The sequence below is a fragment of the Monopterus albus genome, unplaced genomic scaffold (assembly GCF_001952655.1).
Source record: "Monopterus albus unplaced genomic scaffold, M_albus_1.0 scaffold119.1, whole genome shotgun sequence".
Taxonomy (NCBI): Eukaryota; Metazoa; Chordata; class Actinopteri; order Synbranchiformes; family Synbranchidae; genus Monopterus; species Monopterus albus.
Window position 1 is genome coordinate 751,311 of NW_018127999.1, and position 12,605 is coordinate 763,915.

The 12,605-nt window shown below is 39.8% G+C and overlaps 2 protein-coding genes across 3 annotated transcripts in view; both read right to left on the bottom strand.

Annotated features, from left to right (window-relative positions):
• Window positions 1-1,178: 1,178 nt before the first annotated feature.
• On the bottom strand, window positions 1,179-5,501 carry skp1 (S-phase kinase-associated protein 1). Of its 2 annotated transcripts, none has more exons than XM_020611941.1 (6): window positions 5,483-5,501; window positions 4,332-4,431; window positions 4,117-4,190; window positions 3,291-3,434; window positions 2,041-2,181; window positions 1,179-1,856 (listed from the first exon to the last, which is right to left on the bottom strand). In XM_020611941.1, exons 2-6 carry the CDS (start codon window positions 4,426-4,428, stop codon window positions 1,821-1,823), a joined length of 492 nt encoding a protein of 163 aa, XP_020467597.1. In that variant the 5' UTR covers window positions 4,429-4,431; window positions 5,483-5,501; the 3' UTR covers window positions 1,179-1,820. The 2 variants fall into 2 exon arrangements, with proteins under 2 accessions (XP_020467597.1, XP_020467598.1); XM_020611942.1 differs by lacking the exon at window positions 5,483-5,501 and adding an exon at window positions 5,153-5,344.
• Window positions 5,502-6,774: 1,273 nt separating this feature from the next.
• ppp2cab (protein phosphatase 2 catalytic subunit alpha b) overlaps window positions 6,775-12,605 on the bottom strand; it is a 10,780-nt gene continuing 4,949 nt past the window's right edge. The window contains exons 2-7 of the mRNA XM_020611981.1: window positions 8,829-9,038; window positions 8,541-8,714; window positions 8,230-8,319; window positions 7,891-8,052; window positions 7,414-7,532; window positions 6,775-7,282 (exon numbers count right to left, since the gene is read on the bottom strand). Coding sequence (XP_020467637.1) covers window positions 7,210-7,282; window positions 7,414-7,532; window positions 7,891-8,052; window positions 8,230-8,319; window positions 8,541-8,714; window positions 8,829-9,038 — 828 coding nt within the window. The 3' untranslated portion in view covers window positions 6,775-7,209. The remainder of the gene's footprint in view (window positions 7,283-7,413; window positions 7,533-7,890; window positions 8,053-8,229; window positions 8,320-8,540; window positions 8,715-8,828; window positions 9,039-12,605) is intronic.

The following is a 12,605-nucleotide window of genomic DNA, read 5'->3' on the forward strand; positions in this document are numbered from 1 at the left end:
CATGAGCCACGTCAATGCGCCTAAAACTGCCAGATTCATCATGCAGAGAGAAGTTGTGCACTAAGAGTGATATTTGGCATCAACGTGATCTTACATACACATTTTCTAGATTACCCACCACTGAGACCAAACCATTAAACCATGAGAGGGGAGCAGAGACCAATGACCAGCCAGCCTGTCCGACAGAACCTCAGCTTGGAGAAGGGACAGGTTTCACACTCAGAGCTCCATTTTGTTAAGGGTTTGACTTCACTTGCATTCCAATTCCAGATAGTTTATAAATACCTGTGCAGCTCGTTTGACAGAAAAAGATTTACAGCAGGGAGAATAATGCACGATGGAAAACATCTTTAGGTCACATCACTTTTAGGCACTTTCAGGCTGTCCAACTTTGCTTTGTTAAATGTTACATTTTTGTTATTTTCCCCTATTTTCTGGTATTTGTGTATAAATCTCAAGTGATTTTTAAAGGTCAGATGTTTTTACTGGTGGAAAACCCCTCTGATAAAGGCAAAAGTTGTTGTTTTTTTAATAAATAAATCTCTCAGCTTATTTTCATTGAACATTTCGCACTCCTTTCAGACCAGCTGGGTACTATTATATTGCATTGTGTTGTGTTGTAAAGTTTTATAAATGTTGGAATTCCCTGTTATAATTAAACTTTTATATGTTTTTATGTTTAAAAAAAAAGTAAAATCTTTAAGAAAAATGTTCTACCACCTCTTAAAGCAATACATCTTGTGCAGAATTTTACTTTTGGTCAAATGTTAATGACTGCAGCAGCATTCCAAAATGTTCTCAATCTATGTTCTAACTTTAATGTCACAGACAGGCTGATGGCTTTAATTTACTGTTCTGCTTGCAGTTCCAGCCTCAGCTTGCAATGCCGCAGACAAACCTTAGGCTGAGCTTTTGTACAGCAAATCTGTTTTCCTCCACCAGAGAGAGCTGTTTTAACTTGACAATAACATCAGTAGTGGGAACACCACAAATACATCTTTTTTTGCCTGAACAATTCTGATGTATTACTTGTTTGTTTAATGTATTAAAATGTTTTAAATACCTTGTCCAAGTCTACTGTAGTTTAAACCAAAGACATGTCAATAATGATTACAGTGAGTTTAAAGGGTCACACTCCCCAGCACCAGGTACCTTCACAACAAAAATGACAGACACTGATCTTTTTGTGCACTTTATTTACTCCTTCAACATGGTTAATCATCCCAAAAGCCAGAGCTTATCTGAGGAAAGGTTCCTATGCTATACAACACGAGTTAGGAATAAGTTACCCAACGAGTACTTCGAGTCCGAAGGACATAATGGGGAAATAAAAGACCCTTCCCACTTGAAACTTAACTCTTCCTTTAAAACTGCCCATCCTCTCAAGTTTCACATAACAGAAGCATTTAGAGAGCAAAAATAAGATTTCACCCTTTCACTTCAAAATAAAACAAAAACATTTTTATTTAACAAATTAACCTAAAAGAAAAACACAGTAAAAAAGAGACAACCATAGCAATTAAAAGTAGGGAAACTGTTGTAATCTTCCTGGGCAAAGCCATGAAACCAGGACTATTTATTTAATGTGAATACACAACAGGAGTGTGTGGAAACAGTTTTCTTAATTTAAATTAGTAACACCACACAGGCAAGTTCAAATGGTCATGCTATTGGTATATAGAAACTGAGGGGAGGGGAAGGGGAGGTATGTCACTCTAAATATACTAAATGTAAATATTAACATATATGAACAACTCCAGTGCAACCAGGTAGCATGGACAATCCTTTTCAGTGTGGTAGTGTTGGCAGGATGTGCTCCTTTACTTCTCTTCACACCACTGGTTCTCTTTGCGTACCTGTTGATGAGAGAAGGGACAAACTTGCTGGGTGTGTACGGCACATCAAGTGACAAAGCTGTGCCCTCTCACACAGATAGTAAGTCGTTTTTTTTTTTTACTTGAGTTCTATGCTGAAAACATTCACTACTTCTAACTTACATTAAGACCTTTTTGTTTTCTGACAGAAAGGTGGAATAATTACCTGGGCTTCCTCCTCCTCTGTGAAATCATTTTTGATGTTGAAAGTCTTCCTGATCTCCTCTGGGGTTTTGCCTTTGATCATGTTGGCCACTGTCTTGCAGGTGACATCTAGCAGGCCTTTGATATCCAAATAGTTGGCGGCCTAAAGAGAAAAGACAACTGTGAATCTAGGAGGAGCAGATAACATCTGTAAAGACTCACTGACACCTTCGCGTTGACACTTACAGGCAGGAGCTAAAAGCTTGTCAGCAACCCTACAGAGAAACTGTAAATGGCTACACAAATGTAGCTGTCATGTTTCAGTGCAATTGTTAAATATCATGCAATTTGTATACGAGTCCCTTATCTGGATAAGAGAGACATATAAATGCAAATATGAATGCACACAGAATGTAATCAATGAGCCAGACGCATCTGGAGGTGGAGGCTGTGACTGGATCTCATACAGATGGAAAATCTTGGGAATAAAATCTACCCAGTGCGTTTAAAGGTCACCTAACATTGCCTCTTCCTCTTCAGTGTTTTCCAACCAGTACTTTGTCAGAATTAAGTTAAGATTTGAAGTGAAAAACAAAGAATTTTCTGTGGTTGGCACGTGAAGGTAAGGTGGAAATTTTTCCGGAGAGCTGCCAGAAAAATTTCATTATGCTATGCATAATGACAATAAAGATTCTTGGCTTGACTAGCTTCAGAAAGCCCAGCTAAAGCTTCCAGTAGTAGCTTTCAGTGACCCATGAACATCATTATTTGCCATCCCTGCCAAATAACTGTGCATGGATATTTGTTAGCAAGGCAGGCACTGCAAAAATATAGAGACAATAATGAAACTTGTGTTTCTCTTACTGCAAGTCCAAAGCTGTACCAACACCCGTTTCCCAATCTGTCCCAGGAACGGCTTCGGTTCCCTGTCATGCTCTGCATGGTTTACCTTCACGTGCCAACCACAGAAAATTCTCTCTGTTTTTCACTTCAAATCTTAACTTAATTCTGACAAAGTACTGGTTGGAAAACACTGATCAACTGGGCGTCTATGCATGTGTTGGTTGACAAAAAAACTTAAAATGAACACTGGAGAATCACCTCCATGTCAGAAGTAAAAATATACAACTGCTAACTTTTAAGTAACACCAAATTGTTTTGGTTGAAATTCAGCTGAAGATTGAGTTCTGACATGTAAGTGTCATGGGTAAGGTTCATGCCAACCTCTAGGGGAATAAAATGTAAATGTAATCTAATGTGAACTGTATTTACCAGAATGAGTTCGAACAAGGTGCCCTGGTCCACTTTGAGGAACTCCTGGTCCCATACAGGAATGTCATCTGTCCTCTTCTCCTTGTTCTCATCATCCTCAGGAGGAGGAGGGTCATCTTTGTGATGAGTGCACCACTGAATCACCTAATGGCATCCAGCAGATGTGAATTTAAGATTGCACACAGTGTTAGAGAAAAAAATACCAGGCATCTCTGCCTCCTTCTCCCACAGATGTGATTAGTTGGTTTGCTGACAGGAACAAGTTTGCAAAGGGAAAAGGAAACAAATAGCCTGTGCTTCAAAGTGTGATCGATTAACTGTAAAAGTCTGATTATAATGTGAAGACAAAACAGATACACAGTCAGCTGCACCAAACTCAAGCAAAACAAGTTTAATACAACCATCTTAAATCCTGCCTTCAAAAATGTTCTGTTTTTGTTGCAACAGATGTTTTTCTGAGACTGTGTTGTCCACCCTTTTCATACTAATGAATGTAGACCAATGGAAACATTAGAAAGCACCACATCTATGCTCAAATTAAATTAAAAACTACACTTGACAATCAGTAACTTGGGCGTGTTTGCTGAAACACCCAAATTACTACTGTAAAGATTAATGGTGACCATGTATGTGAATCATGATCTACAACACAAAAACTAACAAACCATTCAATGTGAAGGATACCCATTAAATCTTAACATATCTAAGGTTTGACTGTCACAGCACATCACTGAAACCAGTCCTTGTGTAGAAACAAAACTGTTGTACACAGGTGATCAACAGAGGCTTCCTCCTGCATGCATGCATGCATGTGTGTATTTTATACCTTCTTGAGGATGGCAGCATTCACATTAGGGAGGGGAACAGGGTCATCATCTCCTTCATCATCCATTCCCAAATCTGCCAAAGAATCAGTGAATGTCATACATCAGTCTGCACTATGGTAGTGCAATTTGCTGCAGAGAAGTAAACTTGTATACAAGTCAGCTGTGAGGTCAGGACACAGACTTAAAATTGTGTAATAATTTGAAAGGTAACTACCTTCTAACATGGTCTTAATGGTGACAGACTGTTTGGCTATCTCAACATCCACCTCAAAGATTTCTCCATCAGAGCTCTGCAGCTTTATTGTGGGCATTATCTGTAAAGCAAAACAAAATATTTAGATTATTAAATAGCTTTTACATTAACATATACGTACACGATTTGATTGGCATGCACTGTAAACACACATCAACAGCGATTCTGTCTGGTTACTGCTATAGCTACAGCTACCGCAACTAATATTGATATGATTGCTACTTGACAACTTGTGTTTTCACCATAACTAAGTAGCTAACTTACAGCAGAAAAGATAAGCCTGGCATAAATGTAAATACATTTAAGGCTACCTACGCAGTCATGTCTAAGAGCAAGATTAACTCAATCGACAAGTGGCTAGCGTCATGGCGTTAACATAACCTCCAAGCTAACCAACGATCCATTAACGTTAGGTAAGCGACGACAATGCTAATCAAGTAGCTAGCCTGCTACAAGCTAGCTAGCGGACAATATTTATAACTGACTAAAAGGGGGTCCTCGTTAACGCTAAAACACTAGGTCTGCGTCTTAAATGTCCCATAAAGGTGCATATGTTGGGTGTTTTTTACAACCAAAATAACCCTCTTATCATGGTTAAATAGTAAGCTACCCAGGCAGCTAGCATTACCATGCACATCTTAGCTTAACGTTAGTATAGCGCTTTGCGACGTCAGTGAGGCCTCGTAGCAACCAAGTCGAAGCTATTCAAATTACGATATAAACACATTTGACCCCAGTCTCCACAAGCGAATAAAACCTAAAACGTTTGCGAAACTACGTACCGTAAAAGTATTAACTCAAATCTAAAGATAAAATCCTCCTCAGACAACAGCACAGCCTTGGAGAAACCGAACAACACCTAGAAGTCTCTGGATCAAGCTTGTACACTTGCCGCCCCGAGGCTGCCGGTGGCTAATTCTGATACTGGAAGACAAGAGGGAGCCGACCGCATGGAGCCTGCTTTTCCTGTTTGTTTTTTTTTATTTTATTATACCTCACTTCGTCATTTGGCTCACATAAAAAAAAAAGATTTAGATTTAAAATTTATTTAGTAAACGTTTTTGTACACAATCTTTCAGTTCTTGCATAACTTAAAAAAAATATATTTTTACCTCAATCTCCACTAAACAAACATAGGTGAAAAGTAACCACATACATTTTACTCAAGTAACGTTACTGGAACCTAATTAAGTGCAGCTGAGGTATTTGTACTTGGAGTATTTTCATTTTCTGCTTCTTCATACTTGGCCCCCTATATTTCAGATACAAATGTTGTACTTTTTACTACACTATATTTATTTGATGTTACTTTTCAGAATCAGACCAATAAAACAAAATACAGTATAATCATGCGACTAACGCTACAAATTAAAGGTCGGGCCATCTAACAGGACACATGTGAGGGTTGAGATCAATGGAAAAGGAAATAATAAAAAACACGGGTTTAATCATTGATAGTTGTATTTTGTACTTAAAGTTTGTCATGTGTTTGTCAAATATTAACTTGAAAAGTATTTCATAATAATTACCTAATGAAAAGTTGCAATGGTCCACTAGCTTTAAGTTTTGAAAAACTCAGGTCTATGTGCATGATGTAGTGATTTAATCCCCCACGGGGTGGCGCTTTGTGAATCCATTACACAAATGTTAATCTCTTCTAAAATATGACCTTATTCTAATATTTACTTTTAAAGTAAAATCATCTTTGCATACCCAAACTTGCCAACCCCTTTTACTGGCAAAATGAGAAAAATAATTTTTATTTATATAAACACAGAGGTCCTGATAAATAATTCCACTGTGAGACAGTTCTTACCATTACAGTGACCCTCATCAGTGTGCACACCCTGATCCATTGCCTTAATGCAGCACTGCCAGCCACACTGTGATCCAGGCGGAAGACCTGCTCACTGGCTGGGTGAACTGGTCGGCCTCCAGTAGGTTAAACTCAAAATGAATTACAGCTCAGAGGGACATAACACCAGTTCTCTCATTCAAATTCTTCATAAAGGAAAAAAAGAATAGCACTTTCATATCAAGGAGCCACCTTTGTCTTTATTATTCAAACAGTTTGTTAATACAGACTCTGTAGTTCAGAGGGAGTCAGTAATCATATACACCAAGCTGGGTCACTGCATAAGAAGGGTTTCCTTAAAACGTTCACAGGGCAAAGAATGCTTGTGTCAAACTTGCCTGCTGGGGGCTTTATTTGTAATTTAAAAAAAAAAAAAAAAAAAAAGTAAATCAAAACAGGCGCCTAGCAATGGTTGGTAAGCACCATCTGTCCTTTGATGAGCGGGCTGAAACCTATGACGTCATGAGCGGTCACGTTAGCCTGTCTGACTGAGTTTAGTTTAGTTAGAAACTGAAACACAGAAACAAGGGAGCAAGTTAAGTCAGCTCCTGTTACTTATTCATTTTACTTAGATTTATAAAAGTGCAAACACATCATGTTCAGACCTCCTAAATATAATAAGCCATGGCATGTGGGATTCAAACAGCTGCATCTGAAACAGCCTTTTTTTTTTTTGTTTTGGACCTCAGTGCCTCAAGTCCAGCCACACAGGAATTTAAACATCACTATGTGACATAGTCGGGGAGCTTTTCAATGAGTCCTCAGCAATGAATATTGCAAAGAGTATGGCACACACCTTTTGGTCCATTCACAGACACACAAACATTGTTTATGCAAAATGCTTAAATAGGTCTTTCTGTGGATATACAATGTGCACTGCTCTGTAGTGCCCCCAGTGTCCCACCTTCCCCTTCCTCACTCATGTTGTCATTTGAAGGTCATATCATAGCAATACTGGACTGTACAAGGGTCAAAGGTCAGAATTTACAGGAAGTAGTCAGGGGTGCGGCGAGTGACATGAGGCTCCCCTCTGCGGGGTGCGGGATCAAACTGCAAGCTGCACAGAAGAGGGAATAAAAAGCAAGAAAAGAAAGTTATACATATTCTAAGCATGTCACCATTAAGTAATTATTTTGCAGAATTACATGGACAACTCCAGTTTTAATTTTTTTTTATAAATGTACTTACAATGAGTATTTGAGCGTGTCGTCTAGCTCCATGATAGCTGCCTGGTTGCCACAGCGGTAACAGTAATTGGGAGCACTAAATATTGTCACCACATTTCTCTCATGGCACCAGTTGTAACCCTGGGGGAAACAGATGCATTACTCACTGCAGACAAGGCACTACTATGTTACACATCTAAAGAATACACCATGTTCTTAAACTAAGTATCAGAGGCCTAGTACAGTAGGTGGTATAACTGCTTAGCCTTTTATTTTGGTTGGGAGAAATCCTGGTTTCAATTCTACTTTTATCCAAGTTTAATTCAGTCTCTTCTGAGATTTAAATTGACAGTAGTCACATGTGTATATCTCAACTGTTAACCAACAATCATTCACATATGCTATAATACAGAAAGCCTGGTAAAATTATAAAAATGCATGGTGACTTTCAAAAACAGCCACTGTGGCTAGCTGGTGTAACCCATATAGAGACACAAACCTCCATAACCAGCTGGTGAGCACGGGACACCAGTGTCAGGCGGTTGGCATGGTTGAAAGTCTCAGAGATGTCCTGACCAAATGTGTAGCCAGCACCTCGAGGAGAGATGCCCCAGCCACCGCGGTCATCGGGGTCTGACCACAGCAGGTCACACATGGGACCCTGTGGAGGACCAAGAGGAAGAGGAGAATGATCCGGAATTATGGAGATAAGAGTATCAACATACAAGTATCGGTCAAGATCAAGTCACTTTTACAAACATTTGCTGATGGTTATTTTTTGACCAAACCCTGTCAATGTTAATATTGTTTCTGACCATGACGTAGCTTACAACTTTACCTCATGTGGCACTTCCTGTAAACGGTCCAGTGCTCTGATGTGATCCAATGTATCTATGGATGGTGACAGGCCTCCATGAAGGCAGAAAATCTGGAAGCACAAGGAACATTTGACTATTAGTAGTGAATACAAATACTTCTCTCTGACTAACACTTTTTGCATCCATCTCATCAAAACCTGTCCTTCCCTAACCAGTATGTTTATGCTTCTATCCACAGAGCAACACTAAATTTTGTCCAAACATGTTCACACACTGGACAGTCCACATTTTTTACATCTGTGAAACCAACCACACTGATGCGAATTCTCACCTGAGAGTCTACCAAGGCAGTGAGGGGCAGGTAGTCGAATAGGTCTGTGAAGTACTTCCAAACATTGGCGTTCCCGTATTTCCTTAAGCACTCATCATAAAAGCCGTACACTTGTGTGATCTGTCTGCTCTCGTGGTTCCCTCTGAGGATTGTGATGCGCTCCCGGAAGCGTACCTGAAACACGGGCAGAGAACAGAGCTACAGGCCGAGGCTTTCCTAAAAGGTCCAATTAAATGTCAGTTCTCAGAACAAGTCAAATGTGTGAGGACGTTTTAAATTACCACTCACCTTAAGTGCTACTAGTAAAGAGACAGTTTCTACAGAGTAGTACCCTCTGTCCACATAGTCTCCCATGAATAAATAGTTTGTGTCTGGAGATTTTCCTCCGATCTTGAACAGCTCCATGAGGTCGTGGAACTGGCCATGCACGTCGCCACACACTGTCACCGGACACCTCACCTCCTGGACATTTGACTCCTTGGTCAGGATCTCTTTTGCCTGGAGAAAACATACACATTTTAACTCCGGGTCATCAATTGAAAAACAAAGAGCCACAAGGTATAGTTAAAGACAGAGACTCAAGCTGGTTCTTTATATAAAACATGTGGCAACTGATTACATTCACAATCCTGCAACACTGTTTATTTAGATATGAAAAGTATCAATAACGTGACTTCTTTTTTTTTTTTTTAAACATGTATAGCATTTATCCAATGTGCTGCTTTGCTGTGTTCTACTCTTTCAGATGCAGGAAAATGCATAAGATCCTACAAACTTCATTTCAGGAAAGCACAATTTCCAGTTGACATCAAGTCGCTACACAGTGATTGAAACTAGCGCCAATATCTCCACCATAATCTCTCTAGGGAAATAAGCTCCTGCCCTGTATGTGCATCTAGTTTCTTGTGGGCCTGCACCTGCAAAAACAGCTCTGGTTGTACTGCAACATTTCCTAAAGTCCATTAGTATGATGATCCAAAAGGTGAGGACAGGCAGGCAGCTCAACCAAAATGTAGAACTGAAGTAGTAAATGTTTTTCTTGAACACAGTTCAGCCTACTTAGAGTTCACCATGAAGAAGTCTAAAACATGGTGCTGCAGTGCGCGAGACTCAGTATGTGGCCCACAGCTACAGTTTTTGGAAGAAACACGAGGGTTACGGTTGTCTGCTGATTCAGTGCAAACAAGAGAGGGTTATTGCTTGAGTCAGTCTTGTTTGGTAGCCTGGTATTACAGCTGGATGAGCACTTATAAGATCTTTACAGCAAGCAAGTCCTCAGAGAGAGATTCTCCTGGTTCAACAACCACCACTTTACAGACAGTCTATGGTTTGAGCTTGGTGTTTTGCCAGTCACACATTCTGAGCAGCCCCGCCCAAATTTTTATACTGTGTTCCCTTTAAAACCAAATGTGAGCAGGGAGGGAGAAAGAGGGAGCTGACACTGACAGCATGCTAAGGTTGGCCTGTCACCCTGGCAGATGAGACAGCCAGTTACAGTCCCACAGCGACCACGAGGGGACTGCAGCTGCACAGCACTGACCTATATTACACACACACTCCGGGTGCCCATTACTACCATGTGGCAGGATGACAGACCGACAGGGGCTTTGAACTCTAAACAAGTGAATCACTAAGCCATAGAATATTCTACATGTCAGTGCTCAAGTGGAACAGTATTAAATTGTTCATCTGCCCATTTCTCCCATCCAAATAATTCTGAGATGAAGGGAAATTGACAAATGTGCCTGTGATCCTGACATTTTTCTGTCATGGTCCATGATGGCCTTTTGGACTACATCGTATCGTTTTTGGCTACTAAATAGTACTACTAGAGGGACACGAATATATTGTGAATTAAAGTCCAGGATTTTTGTTGGCATCTTGCCGTTGACTGTTGCTGCAGTGTTCCTTGGTTTTGTTCAGCCATGCAGGCTATCACTAATGAAGCCAACTATCCAGTCCCTCCTCTGGGTTGAATCTATATTGCTTGGACTGGAAATATAAAAAATCCTCTTTAATTCAGATCAGCGGATTCCCCGGAAGAAAACACCTGACACTTTAAACACAAGCAGAGCAGCTCAGTCAAACCAAATATTCCAACGCTTCATCTCTTCTACCTCAGGCTAATTCATTAGGACGTCTTGTACAAGTTGGATATACAAAGCATGACGCTACATGTGGCCTGTAGCTCTAGAACCTTACACTAACTCCATGAGTCATATGTTCAGTGATGCATCACATATCACCTCTGTGCCCCAAACTGGCTCAGCTGATTAGAACATGGTTAATGTGCACTTTGTACGAGTCCAGCACACTGACAAGTACAAGCTATATTTTATATCATTGCATCTCCCTGCCCACTCAAGATAGCTTTGGTAGAAACCCTGAAGTTGCTGTACTCAGTGGTTTCAGTTACAAATTGTCAACATCATCCATCACCTGCACCTTACAAGAAAAAAAAAAAATCCTGTATCCTTTCATTTTGACAATTTCATTTTCTGATCATGCAACAAACATGACAAAACAAAACTTTATGCAGAATTAAGTTCTACATGACCAAATATTATATACAACTGGATGAAGTAATGTGACATTGCACCATGACAACTTTTTCATAAGTCAGAATTTAAGATGTTTATTCATGAGGTGGCTGATGCCAGCATGTACTGTACCACAGATGCCACTACAGCTGTGAATGAAAAGGATGACGGCAGAGGTTATGTAAGCACCTCTCCCAAAGTACAGACCACACCTATAAGCACAAATGCCATAGAGGCTACAGGGAGGGAAACTCAGACCAGATTACAGCTACAGCCGAGGCGCCAGACACAACATTGTTAAAATGTTTAGCCAAGTGCTGAGAAGTGAAGTCAGCATTTTCCCAGTTGCTGCAATATAATCCCATTAAACTGAGATCAACACAGCCGAGGTTCTCCTGGAAACAAGTGAGCCTGACGACCAGGCAAAGCTACAACCACAAACGCTGACCTCAGATGTTTACGGCAGTACAATGTTAAACCTCTGCCCGAGAACACATAGTCAGCATTGAAATGAGCACCTCAAGCAGCTGAAGATGGACTTTGTCTATGTTGTCAGCTTGTCTATAATGAGTCTGTGAATTTTTTTTTGATTTACCATTAATCTACCTTTCTGTACACTGGCTTATTAAACATTTGGAGCAGTTCTTCTGAATGACTCCTTCAGTTTGTAAACAAAGCTTTAATTTCCCTTGACTAACTTGTTCAAACTGGTTTGAACAAAGGTCTCAGTCAGTGGGCCAACTATTGCCACATGACCAAACATCATTTGGACAGACCTCAGATGAAACAAAATTATATTAATGTTTAATGATGAACTCAAATAAGAATTTCTTCAGCTTTCATAAGCAAATTTCCTATTTATGTTGCTGTACAATTTACAACTGTCTTCTGTGTAAAACACTTGATAATCTCCATCTGAAGATGAGACAAATGAACTGGAGCTACTAGTCTAAGTGATTAGTAAACAGCGTCTCATAAGAGAATCCAATAAGCAGTGACAAACAACACAGGGTTTGAACCTTGAAAGACAAACAATATCCAAGTGGTTATACAACTCTCAAGGTTTACTTCTGAAAAGAGGAGAAAGGAAAAGATTACATCTGTCTGAGGTACACAACGCATGTAATTATATTTACTGTGTGAAACTGGCAGGCACAAACACACAGCATCATCTGCAGTCGCTTATTTTAACACCAGCAACTGGATTAAACACTATTAAATGATCAAACAGGTGACATCACTGCTCTGTGAGCAAACAAGAAGACTCCTGGAGGTTTGAGAAGAGAGAGAGATTTGATTTGATTTGATTTATTCTTTCAAGCATGTAAAAACAGTTGATATGACAACACACATAATTTTACACACAATCAAATATCAATTTGCTTATACCTAGTTCATGCTTGAATGGAGTGGGAAGAAGTCAGACTTATCCAGTCCTACCCCATGACATCATCTTACCATCATTGGTTTGCAAGCAGTAAATAATTCACTTCTACCCACACACATATTATACTAAAAAAAGATT

Excerpts from the sequence above, each read along its gene's own strand:
- skp1 (XM_020611941.1), bottom strand. The coding sequence starts at position 4,428 with ATGCCCACAATAAAGCTGCAGAGCTCTGATGGAGAAATCTTTGAGGTG. Across the intron at positions 3,435-4,116 it reads ATGCTGCCATCCTCAAGAAG|GTGATTCAGTGGTGCACTCA; the intron begins GTATAAAATACA and ends GGATGCCATTAG. Across the intron at positions 1,857-2,040 it reads CAGAGGAGGAGGAAGCCCAG|GTACGCAAAGAGAACCAGTG; the intron begins GTAATTATTCCA and ends TCTCATCAACAG.